Genomic DNA, 20841 nt, shown 5'->3' with positions numbered 1-20841 from the left:
TAGTATAGGTTATTTACTTGGCTGTGCATGTTCTTACCCAGCATGTTGGTAAAGCAAAATATAGAAAATTCTGAAGTCCTAACCCTAATCTCCGATGCCCTGCCCCAATATTTCTTCCAAACTGAACTGAAGATACAGGGCTAAATTTTCAAACCAGATAGGTACATAATTTATGTGGCTAATATGGACACATAATTATTGGACCCATACTTATTTAGGAATTGTAGTCCTTAATATGAGACGAGAAGGAAATGGAAGTAGTTTAGGAATTTACAAATGTAAATCTACCGGCATTTACAATTTTTAATGCTTTTATTTTAGAGTCCATTAAACACATTAATAGATATAATCCAGGCCTGTGATCAATAAAGGATTCAACATTTCCCTTACCTGACAGTTCTGACTTTGGGTGTACTGTTGCAGAAAAGCTCTAGGTCCAGTGGTGTAATGTAACACGGACACAACCTGGTCGTCAGCGGGCGGGATTGAACCTGGGACCTCTGGAGTTTATTGCATGAGCCTCTACCACTTGAGCTAAAAGCCATATGGCTATTAGCTAAGGCTATAGAGCGGACACTCACTCTTGGGCTCTCTCGGGTCTCAGTGCCACTAGATGGGATGGGACAGAACACCACACCCAGGAGGTGTGTGGGTTACAGTAACAATGGAGATAAACTTTCACACTTCCCAGAAAATGAGAAATGGAACTATGTTTGTTAGAAAAGAATGGGAAGAATTAGTTGGAGCCCAGGTGGGATGGAAAATGGAAGCCAAAATTATTCTTTGCTTTTCCAGAATGTATTACTTTATTATGTTTCCAAGTTTCCCTTGATCCCCAAGATTACAGAATGGATGCTGGCTGGGACTATTCATATTAATACTTCAAGGGCTTGCTTAGATCTTCTGCTGTGCCATTTTGTTAACAGTATTGATTGTATTAATGATGCTGACACTGAAGAGACTGAAGCAAGACACTAATAGAGTCCATGATACACTGCCAGAAATGCTATAAAAATCAAAGCTCTCAATGCCAAAGGTGTTGGATGATCCCATTGCATCCAGTATTGCCTTTAGAAACAGTTAATGAAAAGCTGAGGCATTGAAATACTTATTAATTATATTAATCCTTGTGGTGCTTTACCATGTACAATGAATACCTACACTAGCTAGCCTGTAAGCCATATCTTGAGCTGTTATCTTGTCAAATCTCACAAGCTAATCAGGGTGAGACATGCGAATACCGTCAAGGAAATCACTGCTGTAAAGAGTTAGTGGTGGAGAGTCAGTAGGCAGTGCTTTTTTGTCTGAGTCCATACTGAACCAATAATCCAGCATGGTGATCGGCCCTCTATACTGGGGTGAGGTTAGGTGATGAGTGTGGAGTGGGAGGGTATCTTTGGGATGAGTTGAACAGAGGTTCTGACCACTTGTGGTTCTTAAAGATCCCAAGATGCTTTTAAAAGTTACAGGGGTATTTATTTCTAGTGCCTAGGCCACATTGCAACCGAGGTAAGTACGTTCTGCCTGTCTAAATACCTCCTGCAGCATCAGTGGGGTAGAGCATTCTTCACTTCTCGTCCTAAACTGATGGAGAGTTGCTCTGACGCAAGCAGTGTGCTCCAGCAGCGGCTGTGGTGTGTTCCTCAGTAGTAACGAGGTTTTTACAAACCTTCTCCAAATCTGAATACTTGTGTTTGTGACCTGCTGTCAGATTTAATCTTGCATAGACACTCACTCCTACATTTAGTACTGGAGAGCGAGCCAACGCAAGGAGCTGGCTGGTGCACAGTGAATTGGCAAATGAGGGGGCTTCAGTGTGGGGCAGGCTTTGGGCCTGTTGCCTTTTGGGACACTTCACTTTGCACTGCTGCTTGTGTTCATTCGTTCCCCAGATAGCAACATAAGCACTGTGATCCACCACAGTGCCTCGCTCCTCTTGGTTACCCTGGTGGATGAGGGTAGATTTTTACCCCTGGATTGTGAGACATTTTGATTTCCTTTGCTATGTAAAGTGTAAATATGTTGGCAAAGCCATGAAAAACAAAATAATAAACATGAACTCTCCTGATGGCCCTTCTCATGCTATTTCTGTTCCAGACAGCCCTTCTTTAAATACTGCTACCAGTGTGGGCGGGCTATAGGGATTCGACTCACTCTTTGCATACGCTGTTATGAGATCTTCACTTGCAGCAAGGCTTGTAAAGTCAAAGCCTGGAATGAGCGTCACAGGCGCGAGTGCTTTGGAGCTACAGGTAGGCTTGACTAATGATACCCCATAGAGTGCAGGGAAAACAAGGCATGTGGGACATGTACGTTGAAATATGTTGCTTAATTGTATGGCCTGTTTTTAATGGTATGTATGTTAGTTAAACACTAAGGTAAGATCAAATTCATAGGTTTAAGTTAATATATCAATTGACCTTGAGTGGGCTCATACTTATTAAAATGGTAGATGTAAGAAGCTTGGTATAAGTAGCATTATCATTGATTTCAGCCTAGGAGACTTTTTAAAGGTGAACGGCAAAGCAGAAATAAAAGTTAAGTTACAGTGAGCACAGATTTCTGTGCCTCAGACACCCAATAAACCAGGTTATATGGGCCTTTCAGCACAGAAATAACCTTTTGCTGACCTTTATGCAATTAAAAATGAAAAGATTGTGAAATCCTTTTCTTGGTCCACTGAATCACAAATACCATGCCTCTCACTTCAGCCCTTATAATCTGCAGTATTTGTATAATAAGTATAAAAAATATACACGCTGATACAAGAAAAATGTTCTACACATCTGTAGAAGACTCGTGTAATGAAGCGATACCAAAAAGCAGACTTGCTGTCACCAGGCCAGATGCTCATATATTTGAGTGAATGAGAAATCTCTCGAATGTGAAGGCACATATACATAATGGTGCTGCCATTCTATGACTGAACTACATTTGAGTGGCAACTCAGTACATGACTCTTCCCTCTGGATCTATATTAAACTGTGGCTTGGGAGAATGCTAAGTCTGTGCTGTCAGAGACCAACGAAATGGAAAGAGTGCACACTCTCACTTGTAGCCTCTAAAGATCTCTTGGATTTCTCACAAGCGAGGTTTCACCTTGTTGTCCAGCCAAATTACAATATAGATTATTAAGTTTTGTTTACTTGTAGTAAATCCCTTCTTCTTTTTTAACAGGTGTTCTTCGTATCCGATCTTTAAGCTGTCGTTACATTGCTGTGTGCTGTTTCTGTATTTCATTCTACAGATGGCAGCTACATTTCTTTTGGCGTATACACTTGATTGTATATGCCTGTGCCATATATAAAATGTGCATGTGTTTGTAGATGCTTTAGAAACCCTGGGGATAAAGGAAATATGGAAGCGTATAAAATGCTATATCATTACTGCTAGTGCTTCAGTGCGTATGATGGAAGAAGAAGGAAATGCAGGAAAGAACACCAGTTGCAGTGCGCATCCCAAACCACCAGATGGCAATGAAAACTATCCAATAATATGGTAGACGCTAGTTGAAAAATCAATACAACACAGTAAACAAAAAGATATTAAAGTTTCCGAATAAGAGCTTGACTACAAGAAAAATAAGTTCTTGACCAAGGTGATGCTGACCTTGCTAGAATATGGTCATTTTTTTTGCTCCTTCATCACTTTGACCAGCCTGCTGTTGCATATTGACCACAGCAAACAAGTCAGGACAGTGGGAGGGACCTCTTCTGAGATGGTACCACCTCTCCTGTGACCGTACTAGTGACTACTAAATGCAAATGAATTTTTTCCTTCCCGTGTGAATTAATAATAAAGACGAAAAAGCAACAACAAAAAAGCCATATTCAACCTCATGGAACTTGTTTACGTCTTAAAAAATATGACTGCAGCATGATCAGAAAAATGAAGGGTTAAGCATACAGCTGAGAGATGATTAAATAATATCCGGGCAGTCAACTGCGGGGAAGTTACTGTTGTGTTGGCTTCGGTACATGTAGTTGTGCTGGAGGATTCTGTTGGGAAAAACATAGACCTGCTGCTTTAGAAGTGCCAAACATCTGAGATTTCCGCTAAAACTTTCAGGAGGATAAGCCTTCAGTCCAAGCTGTTCCTTGAGTCAAGAAACTATATGTGAGCGCTACATTATAACTGGAATGTCAGTGATGGAAAAATTCTTCTAAATCCTGTTCGTTCAAAAACTAAGAAATTCTGGCGTTGGCCATCCGAAACTGTTTCTACAAATCCCAGAATGTCCTTTTAATAATGGCTGCTTATCATTTTGAAAACAAAAATTGTAGCTTGGGTTAGGAGCAATCAAGACTGAGCTCAGCAGAATTACTTTGATATTAGTACTCTGCACATATTCACTTGCTGAGCTGTTGCAAAGGAAAAGCTCCAGATTGGCCGAGAGAGGTCTCGTGACTGCCTTGGTGAGCTGTGATAGCTCTATTGTAAAATGCTGCCATTCATCTCATCTTCTCAGAACAGCAAGACCCATCTAGAGACCTGCCACTTGACCTTTTATTTATGTAACCAAAATGTTGAAACACAAATGGGAAGTTGAAGAAAAATGTCTAATTAAAAGTGACAGAAAATGTTGTGCTTAGCAAAAGAAAGTTAAGGGCCTGGCGTCAAAGGGCAATGTTATTAGTCAGCTTCCAATGGGAATCACTATTGATAAATAATGGTATCTGCTATAAGAGTTAGACATGCAGGGAGTAGCCATCAGACTCTGAAGACAAAATGGTGGACTGGCATCACAACAGCCTTCAAAAGCAGAATAAGAGTAATACAGGCTCTGTGGAAAAGAGCAGAAGACTAAGAAAACACTTGCTCCCAAGACAATCTACTGTATGTATTTTATGCATACCTAAGGACTTTGACAAATTCTAGTATTTCCAAACCTTTGAAATGGCATGTGTGGGTTGCATGTTGCAAAGCTGGCCTTTGGCAAATGCTTTTTTAATGTATTTGCTATGCCTAGTCAGTGCGTAATGCTGGTTATTGTAGATGTTTCTTTTTAAAGGTTTTATTCTGCCATGAAAAATGCTAAAGGTAGTGTCCTGGAGATTACGTTCAGCTTGTCTGCAAGAGTGGTACTGTATGGATAGTCACCGTGAAAGCGAGTTAATCTCTGAGCCCAGTCAGTGTTTAATCGCTACTGAAAGACTGTCATTAAAGGGTTCCAATTTGTGCAAGGTGCGGCCATGGTTTGTGGAGAGCTGACTTGTTCCGTATGGCCTGGACTGAGACTACAAACTCATTTCACACAGGCCAACAACCCTCTCTTGATAGGAGCGATTTTTCAGTCATGCCTAACTTGGCGAGATTTCATATGGTGACTTGTAGATGAAAGGCTCCATATGTCATAAGCAGATCTATGAGCAGAGCCAACCTGGAGGATCATTTTAATTGTTTTTGAAGGAGCTGTATAGAACCTGTCATGAAGTTCTGATACCTGAACATGTTGTGATACGGATTAATGGCACGTACCCATGATGACGTTCCTTTAGATCAGAGGTGGGCAAACTACAGGCCGTGGGCCGCCCGTTCTGCACGGCCCTTGAGCTCCTGGCCCGGGAGGCTCGCCCTGGCCCCTCCCCTGTTGTCCCCCACCCCCGCAACCTCAGCTCACTGCTCCGCCGGTGCAATGGTCTGGGCAGCGGGGCTGTGAGCTCCTGGGGCAGCGCACTGCAGAGCCCAGCCTGACCTGCTGCTCTGTGCTGCACGGTGCGTGGATGGCTCCAGCCGGGCAGCATGGCTGTCTGTCCTGGTGCAGCTGCGCCACCAGCCACCGGTGATCCAGACAGCGCAGTAAGGGGGCAGGGAGTGGGGGAAGAGGGTTGGATATAGGGTGACCAGACAGCAAGTGTGAAAAATCGGGATGGGGGTGGGGGGTAATAGGAGCCTATATGAGAAAAAGACCCAAAAATTGGGACTGTCCCTATAAAATCGGGACATCTGGTCACCCTAGTTGGATAGAGGCCAGGGGTGTTTGGGGGTGGTGGTCAGGGGGCAGGGGTGTGGATAGAGGTCAGGGTGGTCAGAGGGCAGGGAACAGGGGATTGAAGGGGGGCAGAGGTTCTGGGGGCGGTCAGGGAGAAGGGGTGGTTGGATGAGGCGGTGGGGGGTCCAGGGGTGGTAAGGGGACAGACAGCGGGGGGGTGTGGATGAGGCAGGGGTTCTGGGGGTGGGAATGTCAGGCTATGGGGGGGTTGGATGGGGCAGGAGTCACGGGGGGAGGGGGCTGTCAGGGGGTGAGAAGCAGGGGGAGCCGGGCCACGCCTGGCTGTTTGGGGAGGCACAGCCTCCCCTAACCGGCCCTCCATACAATTTCTGAAACCCGATGAGGCCCTCAGGCCAAAAGGTTTGCCCACCCCTGCTTTAGATGGAGGAAGTGTTCACTAGTCTGGAGTGTAGAAATCATACAGTTAGTTGATTATGAACCAGTACCTGCATGCTGTAGATCACTCTAGACAATGGAGACTGCAAGGACTCTTAAAGATCTCCTTAGCTCTGATTTTCCCACAAAGTAATGAGTAAAAACTGGAAGTGCCATCAGACATAATCCTTACCCCACCCCCAAGAATTCCTGTGTGATGGCTGTTTTTTCCTGCAGTGAAGAAGAGTAGGAATCTGGTGAAGACACGACAATGCCACCCACTGCTCAGTGGTAGATCACTGAGAAGTTGGCATGCTCTCTTTTTATCTTTATCCAGAGATTTCTTTTTAAAGACCTGTTCCTTGTGTCGTGTTTACAACTTATTCTGTATTTGAACATCTGTACATATTCTTTATGTTGAAGTTATTGTACAACTGCAAATGTATATGCATACTGGGAAATGTAATGACTTCTTTGTGAGCAAGCGTTCATAAAATAAATTTTATTGGTATTTATGGCTGGTAGCAACTTTTAAAAACTGCTTAGAGTGCAGTAGAAGTGGTTGGTCCCTCTAAGTAGTCACAATATAATCTCACAAGCGACTATTCTGAAATGTCTTTGCACCTTGTTTTATTGCGGCTGAAGGTGATTCACCATTAATGGACTCTGATCAAGACAACCTACAGTCTGAGGTTGATGGTAAGTCGGTTTTGACTATTAACATCTTTTTCATCACTAAAAAACTGTTGCATACACTTGTTGGCCCTTTTCATCTCAATCCAGCTACTAGCTCAGTGGTACCAGGTCTCACACATTGGCATTTAGTCCCCGAATAATTCAGAAGTTTAAATTAGTGGCATTTGCAGGCATTTGTTTCTTATAGAAGCAATAAGTAAGACACTTGCTAGTGCAGACTATGTACTTGCTAAAGAGAGAGCTCCTAAAATAGCCATTGTCGCAGAACTGTAACTGCTTGTAGCTCATGGAGCATTATGAGAGAGAAATTGCTGTAGCTGCTTTTAACGAAAAGACAGTATTAAAGATATTTAATTCCAAGGCATATGGGACAGCAAGTCCATCTCAACACTGCCCCGCCAGTGTTTCTCTGCAGTACTGAATAATAAACTACTCATGTCCCTGATGCATGTGAAAGGTACTGGATCAAACTGCTTCCATGGCAGACCAATAAGCCAGACTGAAAATTCCAAAGACTTTCAGTCATAATTTCCATAGAAAGTGTAGCGCAGCTCGGCCATTTCTTCATCACTTGTAATAAATTTGTAACAAAGACTGGTCTAATAGGATATTTGTAGCTAGCTACACTGATTGCTTAAAAGGGACCCCATCAGAAGTATCACAGTACCACCCTTCTCTAAATAGTAATATGACTGATCAGTAGACTACAATCTCTGGGAACTTCTTGGGGTAGGGGAATGAGTCTGACAAAAGAGGATCCCAGTTGAGTAGCCTATCATGTAAGTATATACACCCCTAGGGGCAGAAATCTTTATAAACTCGAGGACGAGCTAGTGGTCATGTTTCCCATTCAGCCCCTTTTTAAAGTGCTAGCAAGTCTCTGTTGTTTGACTTTCCCTTTTGCATGTGGCCTGTCCTTCTGAGCTATTAAGACAGAAAGAAGTGGCTTTTGGTCCCCCTCTGTGATGTACACAGACTTACTTAGCCAATAACTTAAGCAAGTGCAACAACATGATTTGACAGGTTTCAGAGTAGCAGCCGTGTTCCTTTTCTTTTAACATGATTTGAGTTATAGGTCTGACTCAAGTCACAGATTTTTTTGACAGCATTATCTATTGAAGCCAGGACAGGTGCTTGGATACTGTCTTTGTACCTGCTTCAGTTGTCACAGAGAGAAAACTGAATGCCTTGCTTTAGCTAACTGGGCCAACTAAGAGAGTTGGAAGCTTTTGGGGTAAAGCTCCCACTACTCAAGCTTTTTGCTGCTTATCGGTTGTCTTTAGTATCTCATTTCTGCCACTTCTGGACTGATGCCCTCTCAGACATAGTGGGCTCACACTATTTCAACTGAGATAATAGCATATTTTATTGGAGGGGAGGGTAGCGCTCTGTCTGTATGCTTTGCCATCTTTTTATCTTTACCATTGTATTTTGTTGCATTTACTTAAAGACTGGACTAAAGGGGCAAAGTAGCATTATTATTGTATGCCAGGACTCAACTACCAGTGCAAAGTTTTGCTTTTTTAAAGTAGCATGATTATGACACACTCACACACACAAATAAAGTGACCACCAGAGCAAGGCAATATATGTTTTTGCCATCATTGATGATTATGTGAGATAATTTTCTCTTTTAACCAGAATCCTCATTCCTGATTCATTGTCAAGTGGTCAAACCTGTTGTTCTTGATTTGCCTTGCTAATGTAGCTTCTACATTCTAAAGAAGAATGGTAGCCTAAACTGAAGAATCTCGTGGGTGATGTGCTGTCGTTTATGGTTTAGCTTTTTCCACACCTAGTGGACTTAGACCCTTCTTCTATTTAAAATGAGCCGATGTCTAAATAAATTCCTTGGACTACTTTGAAAATCTCAACCTGTACGTCTTGCAAGCTGGTTTTCGGGTGCTCTGTGGTAACCTAAACTGTGTTTAGGAGAATTTCATGGTTATTTTGTGCTTTACTTTGCATTTTAAACACAGTGATGTTTTTGATGTGGTGGTGATGGCAGTTGAATTTTGAGCTAACTACCTAGCAATTACAGGCAAGCTCAAGTTAATGCTGACCATTTGCAATTCACTTTTACATTAAGAGACTCTCAGAAGTAATAATGGAGGGGGAAAAATACAAACATCAATGCCCTACACTATCCCTTTAAAGGCCAGCAGGTATGTAGTTTCTGTCATGCTTCCATGGTGCTTGTTAAACTGATTCAGGACTCAGTAATTTTGAAGGCTTGCAGTTGTGTCCAGTTTACTGTTCCAAGAAAACCAGTGTTCCTTCAGAGGCCAATCTATTATTTATTTTTACAGAAAAGCATCAACTTAAGACTAAGTCGGGCATTTCAAGAGAGAGGCAGAGTCCTGCTGGCAGAAAGGGAAGCGAGGGAAGAGGCAGAAGAGAGGTCTTCAGGAAAGACGACAAGAAGCCAAGGCCAGGAAGACTCTGTGCAGTGGCCGATGACATGCGTCCAAATCTTCCTTACACTGGGAATTACAGTTACAATTAATCCCACTGTAGAAAAGTTGACCTGGCATCACTTGCCTTTATCTAATAAGTACTATATCAAATAGGAAGCGATAGGATACTAATAATATGCATGTAATGACAACTTAGCCAGCCAGAGTAATTTTCCAGTGGCCTTCTCTATTTTTATTTGAAAATACTGATTAGCATGGATGCTTCTAACAGTTAGACATGTAAAGAGAGAGCTGGATGATAAAAATGACTACTGTATGGGGTAAAACTGTGTAACAGCTCTTCATGCCACTGAAATAGCATCTGCAATGTGACTTTATTGCATCGCTCATCAACTCCACGAAAATGTCACTCTCCTCTAGCGTGAATTGCCACATAATTATACTATGATTGGTGGGGGGCAACGTGGCTGTTACACTGATTTAGTTAGCTATTCAACTGACCAAACCTTCTGAAAAACAGATTATGCTCCAAAGCATGAAAAATGTCACACAACCTCAAAGCTCACCGTGTTCAGCAAGGAGAACTTTCTGTCTGATCGGGCATGCTCTCGCCTCCCACCCCTCCCTCAGCTTCATTTATTGGCAGCTGAGGATGAGGATGGTGAAAACTTTAGCGCTTACACCTGTTCAAGTCGAAGCGCATTTTGCTGTTGACATGAATGGAAGCAAGATTAGGGGATATTTGCTCATATGGCAGACAGAGGTCACCATGTGGAAAAGGAGGCAATTTTCTGGTTAGGTGTCTCATTTTTAGCGATGCTGAGCACCTACAATTCCTATTGGATCCAGTTGGGGAGGTAGCTACAGGTACTCAGCACCTCCAAAAAGTAGGCCCTGTTTATGTGCCTGTCTGTAGTGTCATGTTTGTTTGAAAATTTTGGCCAGAGTACATAAGGACCAGAATAATGTTCCTCACACCCATGTGACTTACATCGGGATGCATGGATGTAACTGAGAACAGAAGCTGACCCTTGGATTGTATATAGTTTGAGCATGGTAGTTTCCCAATGTTTGGCCTACCAATAGCTCATTTGCAAATGTGGGGTGTGTTCATAAAGCTACAAAATTGGATACAATTTTTTTTTTCTGTTTTCCTATTTCTTTGCTAGTGGCAGTTATTTTAAATAATACAGAGAGGATTTACAGGAGATGAGTGAATTGTAGTTTGTATAAATACTGTTCCTTGTACAGTACCCATGGATAAATTTAGTTCTATAGAATATAGAGATCAGCTGTTTAGCGCTGTGTATATAAAATAGAATCTAAACTCCTGTAACAGAAAGATTTTAATAAATACCAAGTAAACTGGTAAGCGTTACAGAAACAAGAAGTTGATTAATTTCTTTGTTTGGGGGGATGGAAGGAACCTGGAATTCTTTAGGTGCTGTTTACCTCCAGTCACGTGCACTCCTTCTGTCAGTATCTGATTACCAGAAGTCTGGGGCTCACCCCCTTGGTATCGTTACCAAGTTCACCAACCTCTGGAAATGGAATTGTATATATAGAAAAACAAAACCCATTTCATTCAAAGGGAGCATGGTGGTGGATTATTTAATTCAGAAAGGCTCTCTACTAGGACCAGAATGCTTTCTTCTTTTAGTTAACTTTTCAAGAAGCAGTATCTTGAGTGCAATAGTAAATAACACTGTGCTTTACATTTACAAATATTTAGTTGTAAATCTAATCTTTTAATTTCTCTCCTTCATTACATCCTCCCCAGTCTCTCTCTCAACAAACTTTAGTATGGTAACTTTTTAAAATGTCATCAAATAAATTTAATCTTGTTTTTAAGCATTTCCTATACCTAGAGGTGACTGCTCTCCGCCACACATTTTTGAGCAGGTGAGAAGCTCACAATGGCCATATGATACTGTTGTTAGTGGGTAAACCAAGGACTGAGTGTGGGGCTACTCACAGTTAGAAATAAAATAGTGATTTGTAACAGTGGGACAAATATAGATTTAAGTCTCCAGCCTTTTTATTTATACAAGGATTCAAAGAACATATTTCAACTTTAGATAAACAGTGCAAGATAGTTACAAGTACCTTGGTAACAGAAAGAAATATATAACTGGCCAGCTATGCCAATAAGTGAAATAAATCTTAATCCTCCAGCTAGAAATGCATTTTTTAAAGCAAAGGTGTACTTCAGATATTTGTTATACCTTATCCCCTACCAAGCCCACCAGAAAACAATAGGTTGTTTGTCATTTGTAAAACGATAAATATCTGTGCTCTCAAAGCCGCTAATGATTCCACCTGTAGTTAAAACATACAAATTATGGCACAAAAGAGCAAGTTTAAAGACAGAGATGCTTGTAAATCCACTAGTCCATTTTTCAGGGATGTGGGTGTTTAATAATTCAGAAAAGAACAAACCCCAAAGTATTTTTTCCTTATCAAAACACTGAGCATTCACCATCTTGCTAACAGAGAAGCGAATGGTCCTTTTTCCTCTTCCCCGTCCAAAGCAGCAAATCTAAAGTGAGTCATACTCCCTTGATATGGGCTATACCAGTGGCTCCCAGCCAGAGGTCGAGGGCCCCCTGGGGGGCCGTGAGCAGGTTTCAGGGGGATCCACCAAGCAGGGCCAGCGTTGTACTTGCTGGGGCCCAGAGAAGAAAGCCATAGCCCCACCTGTAGGGCCCTGAGCCCAGGCAACTTGCGGGGGCAGGCCTGTGGTGTGGGGCCCCCAGACAGTTGCCCTGCTTGCTATCCCCTAATGCTGGCCCTGCCTTTTATATGCAGAGAACCAGTTGTGGCAGAGGTGGGCTGTGGAGGTTTTATAGCAGGGGGATGGACGGGGGGGGGGCTCAAAGAGAGAGGTTGAGAACCCCTGGGATATAGCACTTAACGAGACAGTCCCCCAAGGCCATGAACCGTGTGTGAGTGCTCCAACAGGCTGCAAATACATGATAATGAGATTATTTTTTTCTCTTCCATTGTGTCGAGCCACAGGTGACTAAATATTTATAAAACTATTGACTGTGGTGCTCAAATTTCTTTCATTTAAAAAAAAATCTACTCCAATGCCCTTTTGACGTGTAACATTTTCCATGCTCCCTCAGAAACTGGGTTAGGAGTTACATAATAGAAGGCTCATTTATACATGTAATGGCAACATGGGCTAAAATCACTGCACTAGACCAATAAAAGCAAACCTGCCTGAAACTACACCGCAGATTATGATAGGCCCAGTAATTTCTTCAATTCAGAGCCAGATAATTTAAATCGAATGGCAAGGTAAGCCTCTGCCTCAAGTTTAGCTTTAAGAATTAGTGGCAGCTTGGGAATACAACACCAAAATGATCTAAAATTGTCTGTGCAGAAGCAAGGTGTAATGTGGGACAATAACTCTCCCATAAACACAGTCCACGTTTTGATACAGAAGTATAAGTGTCAGCCCCCCTTACGTGGCTGGGTTAGGAAACAGTGGTAGTTGTCCAACAAACTAGGAATTTTAACTCAACCAGGGGCATAAGGACTTCACTATACTTGCTTTCTTGCAACATCTCTCAACATTCCTAGCGCTCTGATCCTACAGTCTTACCTTAAATTGCACATTCCATAAACAGTGACAGCACAAATCAAATTCTGCTTTTCCCAAATCTTTTGTTATGAACCAAAACACATTTTCGCACGTAACGAAAGACACAGCAGTGTTTAAAAGTTTGATAAGCCTATAAACGTCTTAAACATAAGATATGCTTTCTCCCCAAAAATAAAAATCACAATATTAATAACAGCAGAGCCTAAACTCATGGTTCCCCATTGCCAAAAACAGTCAACAGGACTGTATTGTTACTCTAGATAAATCTCCTAGAGATACTTTGCCAAACGATGTTTACTGTATCTGCGAATGAGCTAAGCCAGCTAGGGAACCAAAGTGCACAGCTCTGTAAACACAGACACCCCGAACAGATAGATGTGTGTATTTATATATATCATTTGTTGACAAAAACAAAACCTTTAGTTGAATCCACTCCTGGCACTCATGTAATAAACTACAAAAAATTACTGGCTAACATTAGGAGGCTGCTTAGAGCAGAGGACGGGAAGGTCTAGAAGCACCCTGATGCTCCACTGACGCAATGTGTGGCTATAGCTCAGATACCGGACAGTTTGCCTCTTTAGTCACTGCAGCGGTGAAGTTGGACAGGGGAGGGAGGGAAGCAGGCATTCACTTACAAAGACCTCTCAAAGCCCAGACTATACATCTGAGCCATTTTCCTGGGCAAACAAACTGCCAAGTGAAGTAAGTAATAACCCACTGACTCCCAATACTGTAACTTATTGCTTTAGGCCTCATAACTCTATGTGTATTAATATGCAATTAGTATGCAAGACTTCACAAAATAGCAATTTGCAACGACCCCTTTGGTAGAAGGTTACTGTTGTCGCTGTCATTAACAAAGAGCTTCAGTCTCCTGTTGGAAACAAACCCCTCAAATGACAAATCTCAGCCTGCGTATCGTGATACTGGACGGCAGGTCTAGATTAGATCATTAATAGCTAACTTCAAAGGTTTCCAAATATCACGCAAAATCTAAATCTCACCCCCATTCACTTTAAAGTAGGAGCATTATTAATTGCCACTGATGGCTAATTTTAGTAAACAAAACTACTTCTGTACTTGTAAGTGAGAGGACTGTTGCATTTTAGTTGCAAACGCTTGGATAAGGAATCCCATTGCTAATCGAGTTTGTATTAGCATAAGGAATTATTTGAAACACCTACATCCAAGAAAATGAGTGAAGGATCATCTCTCTGCCTGCTTAAGAAATACAACAGAAAATTATGAATGAGCTCCTGAACATAACAGAGTGCTTGCTGCTGTTGTCAGTCCTAATTTTAAAAGTTGCACTGTTCTAAACCTGTCGGGCTTTAGATGTTAATGGGTAAGTGGCATTCTTGGCTACGGTTGTATAACAATATTAGGTTAACTGCATATTCCACTGCAGTCAGTCAAATGGTGACTCTCTGGAGATCGTTTTTTCTTTTCCCCCTATCTGCAGAGGCTTGTTTGAGGCCCCAAAGAGCCTCTTTGTGGCAAAACAATGAAATAAAAAATGAGGTACGGAAAGAGGGCCCAGCATTCAAAAAAGAGCAAACAAGGATGGAACAGCTCTAGCACTGCCAGATATCACAAACAATTGAGACCTTTTTTTTTCTCCCTCTTTCTTGCCAAGATGAATTAAATATTGTCCCTTTTTTTTTTTTTTGGCAAAGTTAAGACCTCAGCCACAGTCTCTTTCATGGCTGTGCAAGTAAGTTACCGCCGCAAGTACTGCGTTGCAATAACAGCCACAGAAAGGAAGATTAGGAAGGAGGAAGGCAAAAATTTGTTGCTGGCCCCCTTTACGCCACGTCCGGACTGGTTAGGAATAGCATGTACTTCTGGCTGCCTGGTGCTGGGGTTCTTGGAAAGTCTTTTGCCGCAGACTTCATCAGGGCAGCCATCACCACTCCCAGAGCCACTGATGTCATCACCTGTACACAGAGAGAAACTCAGGGTGAGACTGACAAATCAAACTTTGTGCTCAGCACAGCACAGGACAGCCACTGCCTTTAGAGGCTTACAAATTCAACCAGACCAGGAGTTTGGAGACAGGATGGCGGGAGAATCCCAGAGGAATGAATACTACAACTGACTCACTGTGTTTCCTTTCATATATATGGTCTGGAATATATGTATTGTATTCCTTCACTAGGTGTACTTGAATGAACCTGGGATGGTGTGGAGTGTTCACAAGCCCTTGCAGTCAGGTGGTTAGCTGGCTCTGTTAGCTGTGGCCAAGGCTTGAGTCAGTCAGTCAGGTCCCTGCCAAACAAGGTAAAGGCTGTAGAGCATACTAGCCCTTCTGTACTTGGTCTCACATTGATGTTGAAATGGCCTATTGCTGTAGCAACTAGATACTGATTGGAAAATTTTAAAATGTGACAAGACCACCCACTGTAGGCTGCTGCTTGTGCTTTGGAGAGAGAGAGTTCAGCTTTAAACCAAAAGCTCAGGTATTAAGTAAGAACATCTTACATCACAGTGTGGGGCTCATGAGACTTAATCTCTGAGGCATCGTCAAGGGCGGTCAACTCCAGACATACACAGGGCTCTTAAGGATCAGATCCAAAGCCCCTGGAAGGCAACTAAGACTCCCCTTGACTTCACAAATCTTTGACTCAGGCCCAGAGTGAACCCAGTCCTAGACTGTTTGACCCCCAGAACTATCACGGATCTCTTCAGCTGAACATAACTGCTGCATCTGGGTACAGGATGAGTTGTGGACGCTCAAATAATCTTTAGAGATTAATTCAATGTGCTGTGGATAATGAAGATTGGTTTAAAGTGAAAAGAGGCTTGAGCACAGGAGTTGTGCTCACAGCAGTCCGCACCTCTCAGGGGGTGGCCTTAAAGTGTAACTCGAAGTAGAGCACATTGCAATATTCTACACTGTCGGTGACAAAGATGGGTAACCATTGCAAGACTAGTTTTCTATCAAATATGTTTGCCCTCAGCAGGGTTGCACGGGGTGTCTGCCAGGGGAGCATTTGACCCTGTGGAAACACTGTACAGAGCTGTGCAGTACAAAATCAACTTGCTTAAGGTTTTGACATGTCGGCCCTAGTTCATGATGGTTTTTCTGATCACATAATTGTTCTAAATGGGCTACTGTAATTGAATATAGTTATTTAGAACAATGAAAGGAAAGCAAAGCCCAGGTCAACATGAATGTTCACCTGAAACACAAAATGTATGCCAGACATCTTGTCTTTGTTTCTACTTTACTTAAAAGCCTGGCTCTACATTAATTATTTATTTATTTAGTGAGAGATACTCATAAAAAAAGGTTAAAAAGGCAGATTTTCTCTTGAGAGTTCTGTACTTTATGTAGAATTATTTTGATGGCAAATCTAAAATGAACCACAGACTTTAGTGAGACACACTTCTGCTCTGTGTCTTTCTCTAAAGCTTTATCACACCTTCCTCTATGTAAATTAAACACTGAAGGGTTTTCTACAATGAAGCTGAAAAAGACAGACTGCAAAACACTGTTTCTCTCAGGTGGATTTTTTATCTTGCCCAGATGAAGAGCATGGACAATATGGGTTAGATTGTAATGATGGTGTATGGGGTTTTCATCCACAATTACAGCGAATTTCATGGTGGCTGCAGTGTCCTATGATTTATTTAAAAAGTATCCAGAAAGATTCTGATTCCATTGCAATCTGGGGGGCTGGGGAGTTCTAAATTCCAAGCTGCTGAATAACACTCTATGGGAAGAATTCCTCACAGGTGAGTTAATGGTTACACAAACATGGAAATCAAATATGGCCATGGGAAATCGAAAACATTTCATCCCTAGCCACCAGGAGGTTGTGCTTTAGCATAGCAATAGCTCCATTTTGTTTGGCCACCCCAGCACTAAATGGAAGCACACACAATGCTTGCTGCGTAGCCTGTGATCTTACATTGACTTACACATCTCTGGTGCGCACACTAGCAGAACGGGTGCAGGTTCTACAGTCTTGAAGGGAATGCTGTGCCTAGCTCTGACCACACATGATTGTAGAGCTCGGGAGATGATGCTCATTAGTCGAGATGTGAAATGGAAAGCTTTTCCCATTCCCTACGAGCTGTTCAGGGGACAGCTGAAGATCACATGGTCTTTCTTGGGGAGGGGGAGGTTAAACATCCTGGGTTGTGGCCAACATCCTTTCCAATACAGAACAGGCTCTTAGGTGGCATGTGGGGTGTTGCAGGACACAAATGGTGATTGTTACCCTGAGTCAGTACAGTACTTTCAGCAGTGCACCTCATTCTGTTATTCTAATGCCCTTTCGGATGCGGGAGTATCACAGGCTGGATGCAAACCAGCACTCCATTCTGTTCCATAACAAGGGCGAGCAGTTGTTATGAATCAGGCCCTGTACTCGCTGTAGGGCAGAGACTGTATCCTCATCAGTGTTTGGAAAACATTAACCCATTTTTTGTGCAATCTAAATAAAAATACCACCACAGGATGCATGTGGGCATTTAGTCTTCTCTCTCGTTTTATCATGCACTGCCAGGAATTGGGATTAATGGATTTTTTCCAGCTGTCATTCAGAAATCACTTGGTATTCACGGTCTGTCCTCATCCCATCACTTGGGATTTCTGGTGTACTCACTAGCATCCTGGAAGTCCACATCATTGCCATTGTAAGCATTGCGCAGTCGGTTTGTCATGATCTTCAGCTGCATGATTTGCTGACGAATGGTCATATCTGGCTTGGTGATGTCCACCTCTACCTCTGGATTATTAATCTGATTGGCCAGACCATCTCCCATCACCTCTGGCAAATACCTACACAGAAAATCAATTCATTCACATTGCTTTTCCCAAACAGTAAATTCTCCTTTTGGTATTACAGGTGCCATTACAACTGATAATCTACCATCTACGAGAGGGAGAGCTTTGCAGCTTGGTAGTATCACAATTGTATTTACTCGTGTTCCAATCGCAGCCTCGTGTTTCTGGTTCGTTCGTCTTTCTGCTCATACTCCTGCACTAGCGTAAGGTGCAATCTGAGCTCCCAACTCTTTGACTATAGAGATCTCCCTGGCAGTGGACAGAAGAGGACAGATTCAGGCAGCCCACACAAGGCACTGAGCTGTGCTGGGAGGTCCATGGTTGGCAGGGCAAAGGGAGGAAGCCAGTGGATTTGCCACTGTATGTGCAACCCAGAATTTACAGCAGGGGTGGGCAAACTTTTTGGCCCGAGGGCCACTTCAGGGTGCGAAACTGTATGGAGGACCAGGTAGGGAAGGCTGTGCCCCCCAAACAGCCTGGCTCCCGTGCCCTATCCACCCCCACCCACTGACTGCCCCCCCGGGTCCCCACTCCCATCCAACCCCCCCCCATTCCCGGGCTCCTTGTCCTCTGACCGCCCCCCCCCGGGACCCCACTGCCATCCAACCCCCTCTGCTCCCTGTCCCCTGACTGCCCCACTCCCTATCCACACTCCCGTCCCCTGACAGGCCCCCAGGGATTCCCACGCCTTATCCAACCCCCACTGTTCCCCGACCCCTGACCGCCCAATCCCCGGAACCTCCACCTTATCCAACCACCCCCTGCTCCCTGTCCTCTGACTGCCGCCCCCTTACCATGCCGCTCAGAGTGGCAGGAGCTTGCAGGCCCACTGCCTGGACTGAGCCAGCTGTGCTACCCGCACGGTGGCGTAACTCCAGGGGAGGGGCTGGGGTCTAGCCTCCCCAGCCAGGAGCTCAAGGGCTGGGCAGGATGGTCCCGTGGGCCGGATGTGGCCTGCGGGCCATAGTTTGTCCACCTCTGGCTTACAGTGTGCCTGTCTCCCTCTAGTGGTTGGACCGCCTATTGCTACTGACCATGCACTAACAGACTTGGGTATTTCAGCTGAGGCAGTATAGCCTCACGTTTTTAGAGCCAGAGGTCTCAGACTCTGTCCCACGCTGCTGACAATGACCTCAGGGGCAACACACAATAGAGTGACCCCCGGGGTCTCTATTTAAGGCTACTTCAGCCCTAGGGTAGCTGCTGTGGAGTGTCAACTTCTGAAGGGTAGGATGTCCCACCGCCCAAGTGCCCAGGTCAGCTCTGTGCAAGGCTGAGGATCTGGTCCCATGCTGGCACCAGTGGCATAGCCCGCGTGACATCCATCCCATTACACAAGAAAGGGGCTCATCACCACATGGAAGATTAGGAAACTGACACATTATGACCTAGTCCATGACTGCACTGGAACTACTGGATTTACCTCCTGATATGATTAACAAGGCGGCTGGCAAACCCTTATACCCAATCAACTGGGAGCTGGCTAGCTAGTCATTAAAGCTGCATTTCTCCCTGCTCAGTGTCACTGTCAATCAAGCACTTAAAAAAAACCTTTGGCATTTCAGGCAATGCCTGAAAACATTTTAAAAACTAAGGCCCAGATTCCCAGCTGTCACAGATCAGGCTACCCAGGGATGTTTACAACAGCTGAGGATCTGGCCCCAAAACAATGTTTTAAGTGTAAACCATGGGCATAATGTATTTCTATGGTGGCAGAATTTGCAAGGGGTGAAGTCTGAGAGGGAACAGTGCGTAAATGGGTAACTAGATAAATGTTTGCAATTCCCAGCAGTGCCTCTGGGTTTCTTCCAAAACTAATCTGTCCATTCTACTAACGGCATTTAATGCCTAAGCGTGTGAAGATTCTGTGCGTAATTTTTTAGCAAATGTGCTTCAATGTCTAAAAGTCTAAAATGTGGGAAGAGAGCAACACATTTTAAATTCAGGGCATCCACTTCTCAAAATCTGCCTCTGGAAAAGGGTTAAGCTTTGCACTTGTTCCTGAGAGGCTGGGGCTGAGCCCTTTAAACTGATGGGAACTGACAGCAGGGCCAGTTCTATGGCTGAGATTGAGAGGACCACAGGGGTGTGGTAACCACAGCCAGACTCCTAAACAAGCTGTGCATTGGGCTGACTAGCCCTGGTGGTGCTCAGACCAGGGCAGAAGGAAGGGGGAGGGGATCCGCCCGTAACTGTGGTGTGCAGCTGCTCAGGGGGTGCAGAGGAACTCACGCAAAGGAGTTCCTGACTGCCCTGATCAGCCATCAATGGATCCTGATCCCCACACTGCTCCCTGCTGGGGCCGGGGAAGTTACTGTGGCTTTACCAATTCCTAGTGAGTAGAGGACACAGGATTAGGGTTGAAGCAACTGAGGGAGAGGCCCTTGAGGGCAACCATATTTTCGTGAAATGTCCTCTATAATGGAGTTTATGTCACAGGCTGTAAAGCGTCATGGGGCAGGGATGTGGGAAGAACTAGCTTCTCTCTGCACCTACCTTTATCTTCTCTTTCTGGTAGCAGCTTTAAGTTTAGTATGGAGAGTTTTTGCTTTGCTTCTCTACACCCCATCCTTACCTCCCCTTGGCCATTCCATTCCAGCACTTGTCCTCGTTCACCGAGCCGGATGTTATTTTCTCATTGCAAAGTGTGCTTGGCAAGGCAACCCAGTAATCCTTGATATCTCTCAGCTTCCCTTTGGCATCAGAAACCTGTAAGATGGAGGGAGAATCTTGGCCGATGGAAACAACTATTAAACCCCAGAGGCTGGGTCGTCCAGCTAGATGGTTCTAGCTCAAGGGTGGCCAAACTTTTTGGCCTGAGGGCCACATCAGGGTGTGAAACTGTATGGAGGACTGGGTAGGGAGGGCTGTGCCCCCCAAACAGCCTGGCCCTTACGCCCTATCCAAACCCACCCACTTCCTGCCCACTGACTGCCCCCCTCAGAACCTCTGA

General features: G+C 43.9%; 2 protein-coding genes across 2 annotated transcripts in view; one reads left to right on the top strand and one right to left on the bottom strand.

The window, feature by feature from the left end:
- The window catches only part of ANKMY1 (ankyrin repeat and MYND domain containing 1), a 53236-nt gene extending 43667 nt beyond the window's left edge, over positions 1 to 9569 (top strand). The window contains exons 16-18 of the mRNA XM_077826357.1: positions 2098 to 2252; positions 7013 to 7066; positions 9373 to 9569. Coding sequence (XP_077682483.1) covers positions 2098 to 2252; positions 7013 to 7066; positions 9373 to 9569 — 406 coding nt within the window. The remainder of the gene's footprint in view (positions 1 to 2097; positions 2253 to 7012; positions 7067 to 9372) is intronic.
- Positions 9570 to 14760: 5191 nt separating this feature from the next.
- The window catches only part of GPC1 (glypican 1), a 340201-nt gene continuing 334120 nt past the window's right edge, over positions 14761 to 20841 (bottom strand). The window contains exons 7-9 of the mRNA XM_077826859.1: positions 20464 to 20597; positions 17707 to 17882; positions 14761 to 15030 (exon numbers count right to left, since the gene is read on the bottom strand). Coding sequence (XP_077682985.1) covers positions 14813 to 15030; positions 17707 to 17882; positions 20464 to 20597 — 528 coding nt within the window. The 3' untranslated portion in view covers positions 14761 to 14812. The remainder of the gene's footprint in view (positions 15031 to 17706; positions 17883 to 20463; positions 20598 to 20841) is intronic.

This window comes from Eretmochelys imbricata, chromosome 9 (genome assembly GCF_965152235.1).
Source record: "Eretmochelys imbricata isolate rEreImb1 chromosome 9, rEreImb1.hap1, whole genome shotgun sequence".
Lineage (NCBI taxonomy): Eukaryota > Metazoa > Chordata > Testudines > Cheloniidae > Eretmochelys > Eretmochelys imbricata.
The sequence above is the reverse complement of the archived record's forward strand: the minus strand, read 5'-3'. Positions and strand labels throughout refer to the sequence as shown.